Below are 17,694 nucleotides of genomic sequence, written 5' to 3'. Positions count from 1 at the left end.
CTATAGCTGTACTCAAGCATTACAGCCACAATAATGCCTACAACACTGTGGAATGAGGATCCAGCTGGCTGAAAGTGAGGTAATAGTTTGTAATAGGTCAGAGTTCTAAAAAAGCACTTTTACATCTTACAAATCCAAATGGAAAAAAAAAAAAAAAAAAGGACACATTTCATACATGTTGGGCTTTCCCACCAGAACTGTACGATAATTAACTCCACACCAGGACCCCTACCACACTAAGCCTTACTCATCTTCAATTATATGCTGCAGCAAAGATTTACCAAGCGACACCTAAACTTCAGTACAATATGAAACTTCGATTCTTAAAACTTTATACACACAAAATATAAAATTACTTTTCTAGGATGGGGTAGGGGAGGGGGATTCTCCTTCATGGTACTTGGACTGAAAAACTAGTTTTCAGAGACTGCCACAAATATAATTCACAGTTTCTTGCTGTCAGGCTTTTTCAGCTACATCAACGTAGTACACAACAATACTGTTAAGTCCAGTAACTACATTGGATGGACATTCTCGGGAATAAGAGAAAACTAGTGACAAAAAATACCCGAAAGGTCTCCTCCTAACAACGTCTCGATTTTTACAGGGTTGCAGTTTGCCTTATGTTACACATTAATGCGATCTCACAAGAGCAGCAGGAGAAAGCTTTAAAAATCTTTCTCCTGTCCAAGTGATCCAAGTAACATAAGCATCCACTTACCAGAAATAAGATGAGAAACAAGGCTTTTGTTACAAAGACCGCAGTGAACCACACCTTCCCACACCAAAATATGGTCAACCAGGGATTTTGGCCATGCAAACTGCTGGTCAGCAGAAAATTAAGCATGCTAATGGACAAACATTAATTCCAATCATATATTTAAAATGATCCCAAATACTACTAGTTAGCTACACTGAAAGCGCCTGCAAAATATATGTAGTGAAAAATGAAACAAAATATTAGTGATCACTGCAGCACTCAGAGTGATACTAGTCTTAAGTGATGAATCACTTCAGAGAAAATATGTTAGATGGGACTTTGAAACAAAAAAAGTAACATTAAAAGGTGCACCTGAATATTACAGACTAAATTTACAAAACCTACAATAAGGTAAAATATATATCTTTTGAATATTCAGCAGCTTTTTTTTAAATTTGTTTTTATTTTTTGAGAGGCTCATGAAATTTTAAAAAGGGACCACTAACTAATCTCAACCATGCTTCACAAAACAATAATGGCTATTTCATATTGCAGTTACCAATGTAATGCAATTAGTGCTTAAAAAATAATCTACACTTTTTCTTTTTTTTCCTTTTTAAACAGAGACCTTTGGAGGAAATATGGTTGTTCAAAAGCTTCTCGAAAAAGAAAGATTACCTGAATATTAAGTTATCACAGATCAAGTGTTGTGTTTAAAAGCTTTGCAGTTATGAGTATTACAATCTTCAGGTCTCAGGACATTTAAACTGAGAAAGTTACGTGTTTGGTTTGTTGTTGTTTTTTTTTTTTTTTTAATCCACTTCCTAACCAAAGCAAATAAAGAGTACTCAACTTCTCACTATCTATTTACAATTCTTAGCCTACAGTCTGAAATGACAAGACAAATTCTCTTTTAAAACTGCAGCATTAAAGGGTAGGCACACCATTCTTCTGCTGCACGATTGTCACCCACTTAAACATACACATACAAAATATTTAGGTTAGTAAAATGAGCACTCCACGTACACTACAGTGACAAGTTTTATAAAACTTAACTCATGTTTCTTAAATCAGGACAACTGCAAAAGGTTAAACCTCTCTCAAGAGTAAAACTGTGTTACTTTTTTTTTTTTTAACTTTCAACAAACTTTCTACCATAACTCCAACAGCAGATGAAACCACACCTTAATCTGCGCCTTTATTGCAATCACCAGCTAAACTGGAACGTATTGCAGAGTTTATATACTGCTACTGAGCTTAAACTGCTTTAAATGCCAAGATGACAACTAGAAAGCTACAAGGAACCAGGATTTTTGAGGACTAAAATATATTAAGTAAACAAAAATAAAGTATACTTGGGGCCAAATGCCCAGTCCATTTCAAGAATGAGCAGTGCATATTTAAAACAACAGCAATGGTGTGCCTAACCTTTGAAAATATGAAGTTGCTGGGGAGGGGGAGAGGCTAACAGAATCAATTGTTCCAGAAGTCATTCAGCATCCCTAGGGCTCCCATGAACTTTGAGAAACCACTTTCACTGACATCACTTAATGCTCTCACACAAAAACTCCAATGCTTCTTTTGGTTGTGCAAATGGGGGGAAAAAATGGTAATTCTATCTACCTTTTGCACAGATTAAGACCAAATTGCTTCTACCTGAAGAACCAGCAATTACGATTTGGTCATGTTGTGGTAAGTCCAGTAAGTTCCACTTAGTTACTGACCACTCCCGCAGAAAGTATCAAAGATAAAAGTTCAGTACAAAACTTATCCTGGATCTCCACAGAAGCATAAAGATATCACCATACTGAAAAAAAACCCCAGATTTGTGGTTTACGGAGTGCTTTTTTTTATGGTGTTTAAATGCTTATTCTAGCATGTGCTAAACCACTATCAAAATAGATTAAATAAAAACAACAACAAAAAAGCAGGATTTAAATAAATTCCTGCTACTGGCAACTGTAATATTTAAAAAGGAAACACCCATTCATTGAGTGTTCGACCCTGACAGTATTACAGATAGATATGATGCAGAGCCTGAATTAGATCAGGCTACCAGTGTTTTACTTCTTCCCTGAACATTAACAAGCTCCTTCACTAATGTGGATATTTGGGCAGACTACTGAGGTTGTAACGTTTGAGATCACCGTTTTGTGGGCTATTTTTTTTTCTTTTTTTTTTTTTTTTTTTTCCCAGTATCACAGTAGTTTGTTACACAAATCCCCCATCCCTGGATTAGAGTCATTTAAACTAGCTGTTGGGACCACATAGGTTCAGAAAACTCAGAACCAAGTCTGTAAAAAGTGTAAAGGTCAAAAAGAACCATAGTTCTGGTATAATGAGGCATACCCTAATACATCATTTAGTGTACCCTGACTGCTCCTGACTGTGAGAAGCTTGTCTTCCATGAGATAAGGCTACATCCTCAAGCAGGTGAGTCTAAATATCACCCTTCAAAAACACCAAGTAAAATTACAGCGAAGGTAGTGTTATAAATAATTAACTGACATTTTCTGAAGGTAGTGTATGTAAGTTTTCCCTCCCCTCCCCTCCCCTCCGGGTGAGCACTAAGCAGACAGCAAATGGTAAGTACAGTTAATTTAGAAAGAAAACAGTGGAGAGCCTAATTAGACCCAATTGATTATCTATCTAGTTGACAAATCTGAGTTCAAGAGAGGTACCATTCCTAAATAATTTGATTTAGCTCAAACCTTTCAATCAACTGGATCATCAAAAAATAAGAAGGGGAAAAAAGATTTCTGAAACATTTTTGAAGAATGACAGTCTGATTTTCATTTGAAAATTGCCTGGTTTTAGGAAAGTGTCAGTTTAACAAAGTGGACTTATTTCTATAAAGGCAGATATGAAAAATCCAACATCAGAAGTTCAGGTAGGCTCTACAGGCAAGATGTCCACTTCTACAGATCTGCATTCTTTGTGAGGTAACTCAATTCTCTATTACAGAGAAACATGCAAAAGGCAAAAGAAAGAAAAAGGAACAAAGAAAGAAAGAGGGCAGTGGGCAGGTGAAGGAGGGAAACTGTGCCATATTAGGCCAGAAAAATTTACAAATGTGACATTCAGAGCACATCTTTCACCTGTGTTCACATAAGTCTATGCTAAACTGCAAAGGAAAGAGCATTGCAGTAAACAGGAGACTCAGGTGCGCTCAGTGATGGTTGAACTATGCAGTAGTGCTCACCCAGTTTGCAAAGTAATTGGCACTCTACAACATCCCTATTCATCCTTCAATTCATTTGCACTTTGTGCTGCTTCTCCCTGGGGATCTAATTCAATCTTTACTGAAACATCCTGCCCCTCCGACCTCATTAATTTCATTTTTTTCTTTGGAGGGTTTTTCAAAGTGCCCAGCCTCTCTTTAACTTTGTACTCCAGTGTACTGTGGGGGATCCCATAAATACTCTGAGCTTTGGAAACACTCATTTTCCCGCTCATAACCACAGAGATTGCTTCCTCCAGTATCTCGCTGTTGTACTGTCTGTATCTCCCTCTTTTCTTCCTAGGTTGCTTGGAGCCAGGATCTCCCTCTTGATCTGAGGTGGGATATGGCTGTCCAGAGGTAGACTGCTCAGCATCTGAGCCCCAGGAATCTGGTCCAGCATCCAGCAAACTTCTCCTATTTTGTTTTGGAAGGATAGCCCTTAACTTTTTGCTAAGCGCGCTCTCCGTTTGTGAACCCATTACCAAAGAGCTATAGCTGTACTGGTCACCAGTGCGGGACTCCCATGAAAGGTCCATGCCTCGAACTTGTGGTATCTTTAAATCCACAGGAGATGAATGGCTCACGTCCTTTTTCCCATCCTGTTTAGTGTGAAGTGCCATTTTTTGAAAGGCAGAGTTTTCTGTAAGAAAAGGAAGGTCACTGATGTTGCTGAGTGCACCATTTCCCCTGAATTTCATGCGGCTGAAATTGAATTCGTAGTGTGGTTTTGCCCAAGAAGCCTCCCTGGATAATATTAAGTGCTGTCCATGATTCTGTAGTCCAGATGGCCCATGGCTGGCAGCCGTAGAAAACTGGTTTCTGCTCAGCAGTTCTTCACTAATCTGGAGTGATCGAGCCAGCGGTACTTTAAGAGATGTGGAGTGGCCATAACCTTCCCTGGTTCCATCCTGCAAGCTTCTTGGAGGTACCCCATCACCACTCTGTAGTCCCTCCGGATGGTGCTGGCTGGGTCTCCCAGGTCGCCTAATTGGATGGAAGGAAACTGATGTGAGCAGGACTTGCACAGGTAGGGAGGGATGGGTGAGGGGGCCACTCCTTTATTAGAAGGCCTTGCTTGGGTAACATCACTTTTTGTGTTATTTATTTTTCTCTAAAATTTTTTTATTACTTTAATTTTTTTTTTTTAAGGTCTCAGCATCAGTCAGTTTTAAAACTTGTTCGCAAAAAAAGAGAAGCTTTTTGGGCAAAGAAAAATGAAACCTGTTGGCTGGTCTCTGGTTGGGTTCACAAATTCTCGGAGTAGAAAAGACTTCGCGCAAGCGTCTGAAAATAGCACCTTAATTACAAAGTAGTAATCAATCGCCATAGATCTACACACAACTGTGTTACTGGTGTGACGTTACCACTAAACAAGCACAGTAATAAAAGAGTAAGCCAAAGTGCAACATATTCAACATGTAAATATGACTGCCACCTGCAGTATCTACACACAGGTGGAAACCCTGGATAGTGTTTCTTACAGCATATTGAAGAATTGCTGCTCAGGATAAAAGAAAAAGCTTAGCAGGCCTCAGAGGTATTTGCCTGACTTTCATTAAGCACCAAATATGAAAGCTGGGATACTGCGGATCACAAAGAAAAACACTTACGCTAGACTTACCAACTGCTCTCTTAACAACTAATTGCATATATACAGAGCCCTGAATCTCATTTGATATAAAGCATGCCTAGGAACAGGAAGATCTAAGCGCCAACTGTCATCCAGATCAAGGGTTAACAAAAAAAAAACCAAAAAAAAGGCAGTATGTATTTTTACCATTTCCCTTTCATCACAAGTGTTCTTTCTATGAAATTAAGTACTACTGCTGCAGAGAATCACATCTATTTTAATGCTTCGATTGCTTAGCCCCGTGTAGTTATTAAGTCACATTGGTTTCAAAATCCACCTCCAAATTTCTCCATGTTCAGCATACAAATTAACAAAGAGAATCTATTTTAATGCTCTGGGACACTATACTGGCGTCAAGTCCTCTGGCTAAGTCAGCATTACTTAAGGATAGGATACATAGTACTGAAAAGCTACATTATTATTTTTAACATCACACTAGGATTAAAAAGAGTCTTTAGAGAAAAGACATCCACTGCAAGAACCTGGCATGTAACATACACAGTGCTTGAAACACATGCTGTTCACTTCTCTCCAGGATGCAACAAGTCATAGGATGTGCACAACAAAGTCAACAAGGATTCAGAACAAAATCCAGAGAAATGGATCAAAGTTTGCAGTTCCAGAGAACCATCTCAGACAATGTGCATTCTCCACCCCTTCTACAGCATGTATCAGCATCACAGTGTGCACCAGTGATTCTAACACCTAAAGGTCATACTGGCAGTTAACAGAGGGTTACATCCGACTTAGTGATGCTAAACAAACTGCAGCCAGCCTCATATGCCACACACCTGGACAAGTAACCACAGGTGCCAGTATGCCACATCCTCTCTGGACACACAGGACCGAGCAGGACAGTGCCAGATGCTAGCCCTGCCATCCCTGTGTGTTGGACTTTGGCCCTCACTTGGTTCACAAACACGGGAATAAACAGTACAGAGCCTCAGTGGCTTCTGCTGCCTTCCTAGGAAAATAAAGATGGAAATAACCTGTTCAGAATTAGAGGAAAAGTATTGCTGGGGAAGATTTATGCTAAAGAATTGTAAAAAGTATTAAGACTAAGTTTTAAAGAAGGATTGAAGTATTTTATTAATAGAAATATTAAACGGAAAAGTAACCTTGAAAGGAGAAATCTGAGACAGTATATTTTTCCATAGAGAAATGCAAAAATTCCATCAGCTGTTATCAGTACATGGGAATGGTGGTGGAAGAGGGTTGCTAGTTGAGATATTCAAGTTTTTCAAAGGCTATCATAAAGCTAAATCCAGCAATTAAATAGCATTTTAAACCATATACTATTTCTGTACTTCAATAAAAATATTTGTTCACAGTAGCTTCAAGATAATCAACACCCAAAATCCCTCTTAGTCCCAAGTCAGCCTCTCCAGTACAACCCTAAGAGTAAAGGGTTTCTAAATGTATGCAAATGGTGACCATTAGAAATATGAAACCTAAAGATTTTTAAATTATTTAACAGTATTTCACACCTCGAACTGATTAGGCAAGAGTAGTACACCATATACTTTGTGATTACTTTTAAAAAAACTTCTTCAGTATTACAGAACAATTGCAAATCCAAAGTTACATTTAAAGTTTTTGAACTACCAGACTCCTTGCCCCATGTCCTCTTCTAAGTTGTAGTTTATGCTAGGAAATATTAAAAAATAGTATGCAGTGATTTAAATCTAATTCAGCATGGTTTATCACCCAAATCATTGTCACCTCTAAAATAAATTTTCCTATTAGCTAACTTTGCCCTAAGTGAAATGAAGTCTAAATATACTGCAAAGCCTCTAAGACTCTTCATTATTTGAACTTGCATCTTCACGGAAATCACCTATCACTAAACCAAATAAACAGGTAATGGAAGGACCTATGGATAAGCACCAAACTGGCAAAATTAACAGATTTTAGAGTCTTTAACTGCAAGTTAAGCCTGTCTCAGTTGGCAACAACTCTTATTTGGCAGGTGGGGTGAAGGTATTTGCCAAAGGTACAAGTTGAAAACACATTACTCCAAAGGGTTAACACCAAAAGAAAGTTAAAATTAACAGAAGTTAAGCACACATTTTAAGTAAAAAACTGTTTTAAAAGGTCATAGTAAGTTGCTTTCTCTTACCCATTTCCTGAAGTACTAGAGCACCCTGGAGAGTGACTCAGAGAGGTGCTGCCAGCACAAGGACTCTTCTTAGTGGATAAATCAAGCACACCGTCTGCAGAGACAAAAGAATGACTTCAGTGTTTGAAGAAGCAGGATCAGCCATGCTGATCTTGTCTTCAGCTGAAAAGACAAAGAAAGTCTTCTGAACTGAAGTAATTTTTAGCACACAACATTTTTGGTTTATTGTATTTTTAAACAAAATAAGGCTTGGAATTTTTCTGCAATATGGTTTACATGTGACTTCAATATAGTCTTCGGAAATCACAATGAAAATTAACAAAATTAAAAGTGCATCTGTTACAAGAGCCATAGCATAACAAATTACCTACAAGTGACAGTTCTGGATACAATAGAGCCTATCACATAACTATCTTTCAGTGGTCCAGAACTGAGACTATCTTCAAGACTTGTCAACCTGAGATATTCCCCTCCTTAAAGGGAGGCTGCAAGCCAGTATTCTGATTTTTTTTCTTTTTTTATCCAAATCTCTTGTAGGAAAATTCATTGAGAATTTCATACTGAAATTAAATTAACACACATATAGATGCGAGATTCCTTCTCACATGGCAGCCAGCTTCATCTTCTTTTTTCATATCTCCAGTGGGTCCCTACTGGAAAAGCTGCTGCCTTCCTCCTCTATTGTGTCATTTTATTCACTGTCTTCCATATGCCAAATTGGTTTTCCTGTTAGACTGCTTCCTCCACTCTCACTAACGGCACATCCTCAAGCTCCCCCCATGCTCCCCTGCAAACCCTTACATAAACTCTGCATTTATAGGCACCAGAAAAGGGAGCATGTTTCACCAGAAAAGCCTTGCTTCCTGCTGCACTGAAGCAGCTTGAAATTCTGGTCGTTTTAATAAAGGCAATATTGTCATTGAAGCAGCCCAGACATCTGAAGTTCCTGGAAACTTTCAAACAAAGAATTTATGAGCAAGAGATAAATGAAACCTGTTGGCAAGGTGAACTTGAAACATATGAAATCTCCTCACTCATTCCATCTAATCAAGCGAATACCACCCAACACAAGAACAATGTAAGGCGGCTTTCAGATTGCTTAAAGTTCTCATTTGACATATGGAGAAAAAACACGATAAACAGTGAACTAGAATTAACTTACGAAAAGCTGTTCCACCCACTGCATTTGGGAACACACCATAACCCAAACTTAAGCAAGCAGAAAATTAAATTTTCTTTCTGAACAACACTTATGCAGGCACAAGAGACACAGACTGGATCAAGTCTTTCCTTCTTTTCAAGAGGCTGGACAGCACAGGCAGCTGCTGGAGGCACTTGCAGCCATGCTTCCTCCCTCAGAAGAGTCAGTATGACCTAGAAGCCTCTGAGGAGAAGCAGGGCCAACCTCATACCCCAGGGAGAATCTTACAACTAGCTGGGTTCCCTTCAACCTACTAGAATAAACTATAGCACAAAGCACCACTAGCAATCTTTCATGACAGCCTCTGAAATCTCTCATTAACAAGTTTGGCAAAATCTCTTTCCAATTACATTAAATGTAAATTGGGAAAAAAATTTACATCCGCAAACAGATTACTGTATAATTCAATATGCACATGTTCTACTCTCTTAACAAGCCTTCTGAACACTATACAGTATCTTACAGCTTTTTCCATCACATGGTAGCTAAAGAACAGTTCATGTACATGTTTCTTCTTCACCGTACCATCCTCTAATTAAAGAGACAAAGCAAAAGCAAAACTGATTCTCTCCCGCTTTCTTTCAGCAAAAAGTTTAACAGTGAGAACAGTTTAACCTTTATAAACATACATAACATACATGCAAAATACACTCAACAAAATGCATTTATAATAAAGACAGGTAGAAACAAATGCCTATCAGCTAACTCTACAGGTCCACATTTCAAGAGAGACACTATTCAACCTCTCACTGCAGTTTGTAATTGAAGTGCAACGACAGCTTTCAGTAAGTGCTGTAAGTACAGTATGTGTCCAGATGTCCAAGCAGCATATTACCAGACACATCAAATCACCCTGTTTACAGAAAGCTTCATAAACCAAATTTAAAAGAATAAAGGGATACCTACTTTTCTGTTGTAGCTAGAAAAAGGCTTTTTTTTTTTTTGCAGATGGACAGCCTATGGTGACAGAATGACTTCAAGCACTAACATTTTTCTGAAGAAGGATAAAGGGTCTAATTTTAATCAGTACGATACACTTAGGATTCAACAGTTTCAGAAAAGTTCATATACTATATCACTCACAGAATTTGCTTCTTCAAAAAAAAGGCATTTCTGATGGAAAGCAAGGTTTTTGAATTAAAATAAGCTCTGAAACACTGTTACAAGTTATTCAATCTGTGCTCTGCAGAACAAGTCTATTTTTAAGGTAGAAAAGAGACATTTCTTCCAAACACACAAACCTGGAAGTTTAGTGCAGTTCATGGGTATCATTTTCATAGCCTTCACAAAGAAATTTCTCACAGATTTTTAAAAGACTCTTCTCACACCAGGACCAGAAAGAAAATAAATTAGCCTTTCAGTCAGACTGTGCACTAATCTTCAGAGAAGAGACAACATTATGATTTTCATGACCACATTAACTTCTCATATCAGCAAGTGTACAGTCTATTTTGGCAGACTGTTTCTTGCAGCTCCCAGTAGGAACAGCACGTTTATCCTCAGAGTCTAGAGTGTGTCCATCCCCTTTGCCCTTCTTCAGAACAATCTCTCATATCTATGGGTCTACATTCTTTCAAAAGGAATTAATTTTCTCTCCCAGCCACCCTGAATTAGTCATTATTTTATTGTAAAAACATCTACTGCTTTTCTACTTTACATTTTATGCAAAAGTACAACCGTCTAATTGTCTGTTTCTGCAACAAGAATGCCATTAATGGATTGCCACAGGATGTGAGACACTGTTAAGAGTCCTACCTTGTTCACTAGGTTCTGACTGAGACTTTCTGACAGTAAGGTCCAGAGGTGAGTCTTGGTCAGCCATGAGCAGTTTGCTGAGCACAGGGTTCTGAGCAGTTGCAGCCGTGGGAGAGGAGGCGACCAGAGATGCTTTCAGCAGGCTTTGGTTCTTTGTGCTATTGGGCTGGCTGGAGTCCTGAGTAGAGCTATTTTTTGAGGTATATTCAGCAGCAAACTGTCGGATCATTCGCTGCATGATCTCACGGGCCACTAGGGGAATATTGGGGTCGGAGACCCTAGGACTGTCTGCAAATATTAGAGATTTCTTTTAAGGAAGCACTTTAAGTAAAACCGCTTTTATATTAAGTCATTGTTCATTTACAAAAACAAATCCAGGGAAAAAAAAAACCAAAAACAAACTAAGATAAAATAGTTTCTGTAGAAAATGCACTTTAGTCTTAGAATGCCTGAATAAAAACCATTGCTAATTCTGGTACAGCCTTCCCAAAATAACACTTTACTAAAAGAAATACACAATCTCATATTTTGTTTTAAAATATAGATATATTCAACCAGACCTTTAAGAGGTGTGGAAATGGAAAGGAGAGCAAAAGTACCAAGTAATGGAGCTCATCCAAAAATATTGAACAGGTTATACAGTGGAAGAGTTGCATAACTTACCTGCAGCTACAGAAGGGTAAAATGGAGATTAAAGTTGCAGCAGTCCCCTATAATTTTACTAAGAAATAAAGCCCTGTATTCTGATACTTTACATGAAGATGAAATGTTCAAGTGTCTTCCATCTCATTCTATGTATTCCTTTTGATATTTCTAACATTGTAATCAATGCAGGATCAGGAATCACCCAAAGAACTTGCATATACACAAAACCCCAAGACGTGTCACATGACAAGTAATTATATTTCTAGAAGCACTATTAAATCTATTAGTAATGGATGTGAAATAGAACAAGAAAGCATTGCAATTTATTTATATGAAATAGTGTATAAATAAAAAGGTATCTGGGCATGTGGACAACCCAAAAATTTATTGACAAAAATCAGTATTTTAGACCAGTAGTAATTTGTGATGTGAAAGTAAATATGTAACTCCTAAATCACCAAAGCTATGTCCTGCCACTTCACTTGAAACACTGTGTTTGTTCTCTGGCCAAATCAGTTTTGTGTTTTCAAACAAACAAACAATCCCCAAAAAACCAAAACAACAACAAACACCAACCACCCACTTTTTTGGAATACCCAATTCTCAAAAAATCCCCAAAGCACAAACAACCACACACCACTATTCCAGAAATGGCTCAAAAGATTTGATTTTCTATTACTGAAGAAAAATTCAGAAAAAAACCTGTACAGCAGAAGACCAAATAAATCTTTAAAAGCAGCTCTCAAGAGGGAACAATAGAGAAGTGTTTACTACCTCTTTTTAAAAAATTGCCTAGGTTGAAAGGTAATCTATTGAGATTGAGCTATTAGAAGCATTAGCAAAATCTTCTGTGGGACCTTTCAGTGTTAGATTTGCCTTTTGCCACCATTTTTGTCAAAAGTACATTAATCCAACAAACCAGCTTTCTGGTATGTGTAAAAGATGACTGACATGAAGGTTTGAGCAGAGCTGCCTACAAATCAAAGAGCAGCAGTAGCAGCCTGTTTCTTGATGAAACACCATATTGAGCTTTAAATACTTATCAAGGCCAAATTCCTTTCTGTTAAGCACAACTTTCTACACCTAAGATCTTATAAAGTCATTATGTACATTCTTACAGTAAATTTCTGTAAATCCTATAAATTTCCAGGATGTTTATGTAAATATGTAACCATTTTCTTTAAAACGTTATGTAGATTTTACTTGTTGTTAAGTATCAAATACTACAGTTTTAAGAAGACACCAAAAAATGAGTCAAACTTAAATTTTGGTACATTTATAATCTCACTTTTTCCCAAACTCCACAAAGACACCAGCCTGGAAAAGCGTGGAGGTTTTGTTCTGCTGTGGTGGCATTTCTTCTACTTTTCTAATCTCTTCACTCTAACCTCCTGAAGGACATAGAAAAGCTCTAAGGAGGCCCAGAGGGACACAATTTGATGGCATGACCAGACAGATACCAACTGTTTGACATGTGCTTGCAGCATATACAAGTGGGGCTGGCAGGAATGCAGAGCTTTACGGCACTTGTGTTTTCTGAACGAAGAATCCGGCCTTTACTCTGCACCATGTTCTTATGTTCATTTCAAAAATGCTTACATCTGAACATATTTATGCATTCAGAAATAAAGTATTACATATGCCTACAGGCATGCATCCTTGTAATCTGCAACTTCAAACAATCAGCCCAGAATGACAGCTTTCTAGTGCTGTTTAAGATAAATGCACTAATTCGGGTCACAAAATTCTGTTTTCAAGCAGAAGGGTAGGTACCTAGCACATTAAAGGCTTCTTGCTTAATATAAAGCCTGTATGCTGAGGATTAAAGCTGTTCAAAAGTGAGTGGAAAATATGTGCTGGTGCCCATCCAGCATCACTTGAAATCAACCACATATTTATCTTGACTCCACCTGTCCAGGCTTTTTTAAGAAAATAAAACTAAAATTAACTAAAACGTAGAAATTCTTTGAGAAGAAAAAAATACAGCAAAAAATTATCAGCTATACATAGTCTGGAGCAGTACCTCTGAGATTTAAAGCCTTAATAGCTTTTGTGTATTTTTATACCAAAATCTTAAAAGGGCAGTATCAAACAAATAAAGGTATGATTTCATTAAACCAGAAGAAGGTCCTGTCCTGCCACAAAGTAAAGGTAACAGACAACCAAGTACTACCACTCTGCTTTGACTAGAAAAATATGAATATTTGAAGGAAGCACTACTGGGTCAGAGTGCCAGGGACAAAAATTTCAGAGAAAGGATTAAGATTAATGGACAAAAAACCTGTTCAAAAAGTTTTCTGATCTTTTAATTCTCTATTCATGTTCAGTACATTAATGTGTGGCCAGTGTTCAGAGAGCAGCTGCATTTTCTCTGATCTACCCAGGCTACAAAATACCCATCTCAAATGTTACTGGCAGTGAGGATGGAAAGAAGAAAAAAACTAATTGCTGGCAGGAAGCCAGGAGAGCTCAGCATCTCTGAGCAATGTAGGAACGTTAGAGTTCTGCCATTCTTTGTGTCCTCTTTGGTATGACAGTGCCTTGGGATCTTATGGCAGTAGGATGAGTTAAATTTCAAGCAATCTAAATAGAGGCAAGCTTGAAAATCATGCATTAAGGATTCATAACTGACTTAGTGCCAGGCTTCTACCCCTCGCCTGTTACTCTTGCACCAAGCACAGCTTTGTCCAAGGAAGAAAAACAAAGGTATATTTTTTAAAAATTCTCAAAGATTCTTAGACATCTGACATGTTTCATTATCTTTTTTCTGGGTATCCAGCCATGGACAGAGTATTATACCCTTCATTAACACACTGCAATATCTGCTGCTGGCTCCTCAGTGAATTTTAAAAAGCCTACTTTCCTAAAAGACACACACACACATATGTCATACATAAAGATTTAAGTTTAGTGGTAAAGGAATGAGGTCTTTAATAAACAATTTGGAAATGATGGAAAGGCTTTTTTTTCCGACACCGGAAAAAGCAATATGGAAAAAAATTGTATTTTCTCTAGACTTTAGTTTTCTTAAATTCCTTCTGGATTTGAAGATAAATGGGATAAACTCAAAAGCAAAAGGAAATATTAAGCTTACAAGAAAAAAGAAAACTTGAAAAGGAAGCCTTGGAATAAAGGCATTATCTGAACTATTGGTAGTAGTGCAGTAACTATCCTCCCTACCATCCTGCATGTATTACAAGAAGTATAGAAGCATCATATTGTATACCTTGTATTTATTCATTTGAGTCATAAAAGAAAGGCTAAGATACTGTTATCTACTTAAAACACCTTTAAATATTTTGGTCACTGGAAGGAGGGGCTGAGGACTGGCTAGACCAATTTCTAATTTGTTAAACGGAAGCCTTGCATTGTCCCCCAGCAGATAGGTTGGAATTACTGATTTGGCAGATTTTCTCACACATGGGTTAGACTGATAAGTACGATGCACTTTCATTCAGGATGTATTTGGAAGCAACCTCTGGATTAATGTTTCTCAGATTTGTAGAAAACAGTGAAATGAGCTCTGTGCCTTCCTTAAGAGCAGTTTAAGCAACAACTCTCCAGAAGATATTTATGTTTCTAGCATTAAGCATGTTCTCAGCATATTCTACAGCAATTCTTTTGCTGACCACATTTTGAATTCTTCATGTATCACCCTTAGCATTATTCCAATAATATTTTATACTCTAGATTGTTGGGAATAGGGTAGGTAATCATTACCAATAGTGAAAAGACTGATGACCTTTAAGAAAAACTGCATTAGTACATATTCCATCAAAATAAAATAAATTAAAAAAAAAAAAAAAAAAAAAAAAAAAAAAAAAACACCAAACAAAAAAAAAAAAAAACACATTGCCCACCTACAACCACCACTGCCACTTGACCTTTCTTTCAAACAGCCCGCCCACCTAAACACTGGTTCTGGGGAACAGTTCTGTGGGCTAAGAACTGAGTCATCTCTCCAAAAGTGAAAACACCAGTGTTCTCATGGAGAGATTTGGTTTAGGGTTAAACAGTTTTATGCTCCCTAGGCATCAAAACTCTCTTCCAATGTCCCCACTGTTATATCATGACATTATTTGAGAGTCAAATTTTATCCTTGATAAATATATATAAAGAAGATGACTGAAAAATACTGAACATTCAACTTGAACATCAGATCTTTGATACCTGCATTACATGCAAAAAGACCACAAGAGAGACTATTTCCCGCATCCACCTCCCCCCATTAAAACCAACCTTTTCTGTAAAAGACTGCATTGAGGAACTCTTCCGCTTGCCTTTCAAAACGAATGATTTTTGCTTGCTCTTGTCTAAGCAGAGCTTCTTGTCCAGCTTCTGAGGCTGGCTCATCCAGACTGACTAAGTGTTCCTGAAAAGATATTTAAAATTTGTAAGATCTTCCAGACTCCAAAATTAATAAAGCATCCTAGGCACTCAATATTTTACTAAATTCAAAACGTTTTAAGGTACTCAGCACAGAATTGAATTTATTTAAATCAAAATTTGTTTTATTGGCTGCATCAGAACATTGTACTTTGTCCTGTTTTCTTGTTGTAATTTGGGCTGGTTTGAAGGTCAACCAGAGGGAGGAATTAACCCCACACAAATACCTTGCAAGTGATTTCCAGATGGAGCTACAATTTAATAGGAAAGTTACAATAAAGGCAATAGTACAGAAACACTGGCTTAAACTGACAGAGCCAGAGTACAACTGGGCACGCTGTTGGTCAGGGTGGTGGTGGCACTCTGATTAAATGGTGGTTGCAGTCCCATTGAAATGATAGACGTGGAATTGTCAAAGCAGCAGTCCTGTGGAAAGGTCTGGTCCTTCCCTGGAGGTCCAGTGGTGCTTCCCCCAAGTCCCCAAACCTCAAGATCATACACCCTCAAATCCAGGCAGGAACGTTCAGTACCTCCCCGAGGGCAGGGAATTTTACAATAGAATGATGTCATCCTATGAGACATTGGATATTTTGGGGAGTCTTTGATGCTGCATTAGCAGAGATGACCCCCCTTAGGCTGGGTGTAACAAAGAGAACGCTACACCCAACTCATAGTTGGTGTATGCAGCTGTTACAAAGGACCCACCACTAACAGTTCATCAGAGGGTGATGGTGGTGGCAGCAGAATACAGGTGGCACCTTCCACTGTAACCTAAGACATCCACCCCTTATTCTACACCATCTATATCATATCCAAATTAATATTCTTCTTTAACTCTACTTTATATATATACACATACACAATGAAACATTACACACAGTTCTCATTTAAAATTAGGTGTGTTGAGGTACACAACATGTTTCCCCATCTTTCTGCATTACCCTAAAAGTACAGCCAGGTCCTTGAGCAATAACAATCCCACAGATGGATTTGCCTTTGCCTGAGGTAGGATTAATCCAAACTATCTTTCCTAACATACCTCTCATGTCTACCACAGGGACTTTATCTCCATCTGCAGTGTGCAAGGGTTCTGATGGGCAGGACCAGCTCAGTTGATGGGGCTTTGGCTGTTCACCAACCAGGTGGCCTTTGCTAAAGGCATCTCCCAATCTTTGAAGGTCCACCTGCCCAATGCGTTCAGGGTGGTTTTTAGCAGTCCATTGCACCGTTCAGTTTTCCCAGCAGCTGGTTCATTATAAGGAATATAGTACACCAACTCAATGCCATGTTCCCTAGCCCAGGGTTTTTATAAGGTTGTTCTTGAAACAAGTCCCGTTGTCAGACTCAATTCTCTCAGGGGTACCATGTCTCCATAGGACTTGCTTTTCCAGGCCCAAGATGGTGTTCCAGGCAGTGGTGTGAGGCACAGGGTAGGGCTCCAGCCATCCAGTGGTTGCTCCCACTATGGTCAGTACATAGCACTTGCCTTGGTGGGTTTGGGGAAGGGCGATGTAGTCAATTTGCCCTGCTTCCATGTACCTATGTTTTGACTACTGTCCACCATACCATAAGCTTCATCCGCTTGGCTTGCTTGATTGCAGCACATGTCTCACAGTCATCTGTGAGAGATAGTGTCCATGTTTAAGTCCACCCCCTGGTCACAGGCCCATCGGTATGTCCCATCTCTTCCCTGATGACTGGAGGCTTGAGGGCCTAACAAGCTAGAAGTAATTCTCCTTTTTGCTACCAGTCCAGATCTACCTGAGATACTTTAATCTTGGCAGCTCAACTCACCTGCATGTTGTTACTTGATCAGCCCGACTTTTGGGTACACGTACATCAATGTGACAGACCTTCACAGTCAGCTTCTCTACCTGGATAGCAATGTCTTGCCAGATCTCAGCAGCCCAGATGGGTTTCCCTCTCCGCTGTCATTTGGCCTTTCTCCACCAATCCAGCCATCCCCACAGAGCATTAGCTACCATCCACAAGTCAGTGTAGTGTCTCGGCCACTTCTCTCATTCAGCAGTATTCA

The 17,694-nt window shown here is 38.5% G+C and overlaps 1 protein-coding gene across 1 annotated transcript in view; it reads right to left on the bottom strand.

The window, feature by feature from the left end:
- Positions 1–3,616: 3,616 nt before the first annotated feature.
- LCOR (ligand dependent nuclear receptor corepressor) overlaps positions 3,617–17,694 on the bottom strand; it is a 57,349-nt gene continuing 43,271 nt past the window's right edge. Inside the window, exons 4-7 of the mRNA XM_053983716.1 lie at positions 15,513–15,645; positions 10,629–10,916; positions 7,673–7,766; positions 3,617–4,907 (exon numbers count right to left, since the gene is read on the bottom strand). Coding sequence (XP_053839691.1) covers positions 3,938–4,907; positions 7,673–7,766; positions 10,629–10,916; positions 15,513–15,645 — 1,485 coding nt within the window. The 3' untranslated portion in view covers positions 3,617–3,937. The remainder of the gene's footprint in view (positions 4,908–7,672; positions 7,767–10,628; positions 10,917–15,512; positions 15,646–17,694) is intronic.

Source organism: Vidua macroura, chromosome 8 (assembly GCF_024509145.1).
Source record: "Vidua macroura isolate BioBank_ID:100142 chromosome 8, ASM2450914v1, whole genome shotgun sequence".
NCBI lineage: Eukaryota > Metazoa > Chordata > Aves > Passeriformes > Viduidae > Vidua > Vidua macroura.
This window is presented reverse-complemented; position numbering and strand designations above follow the sequence as displayed.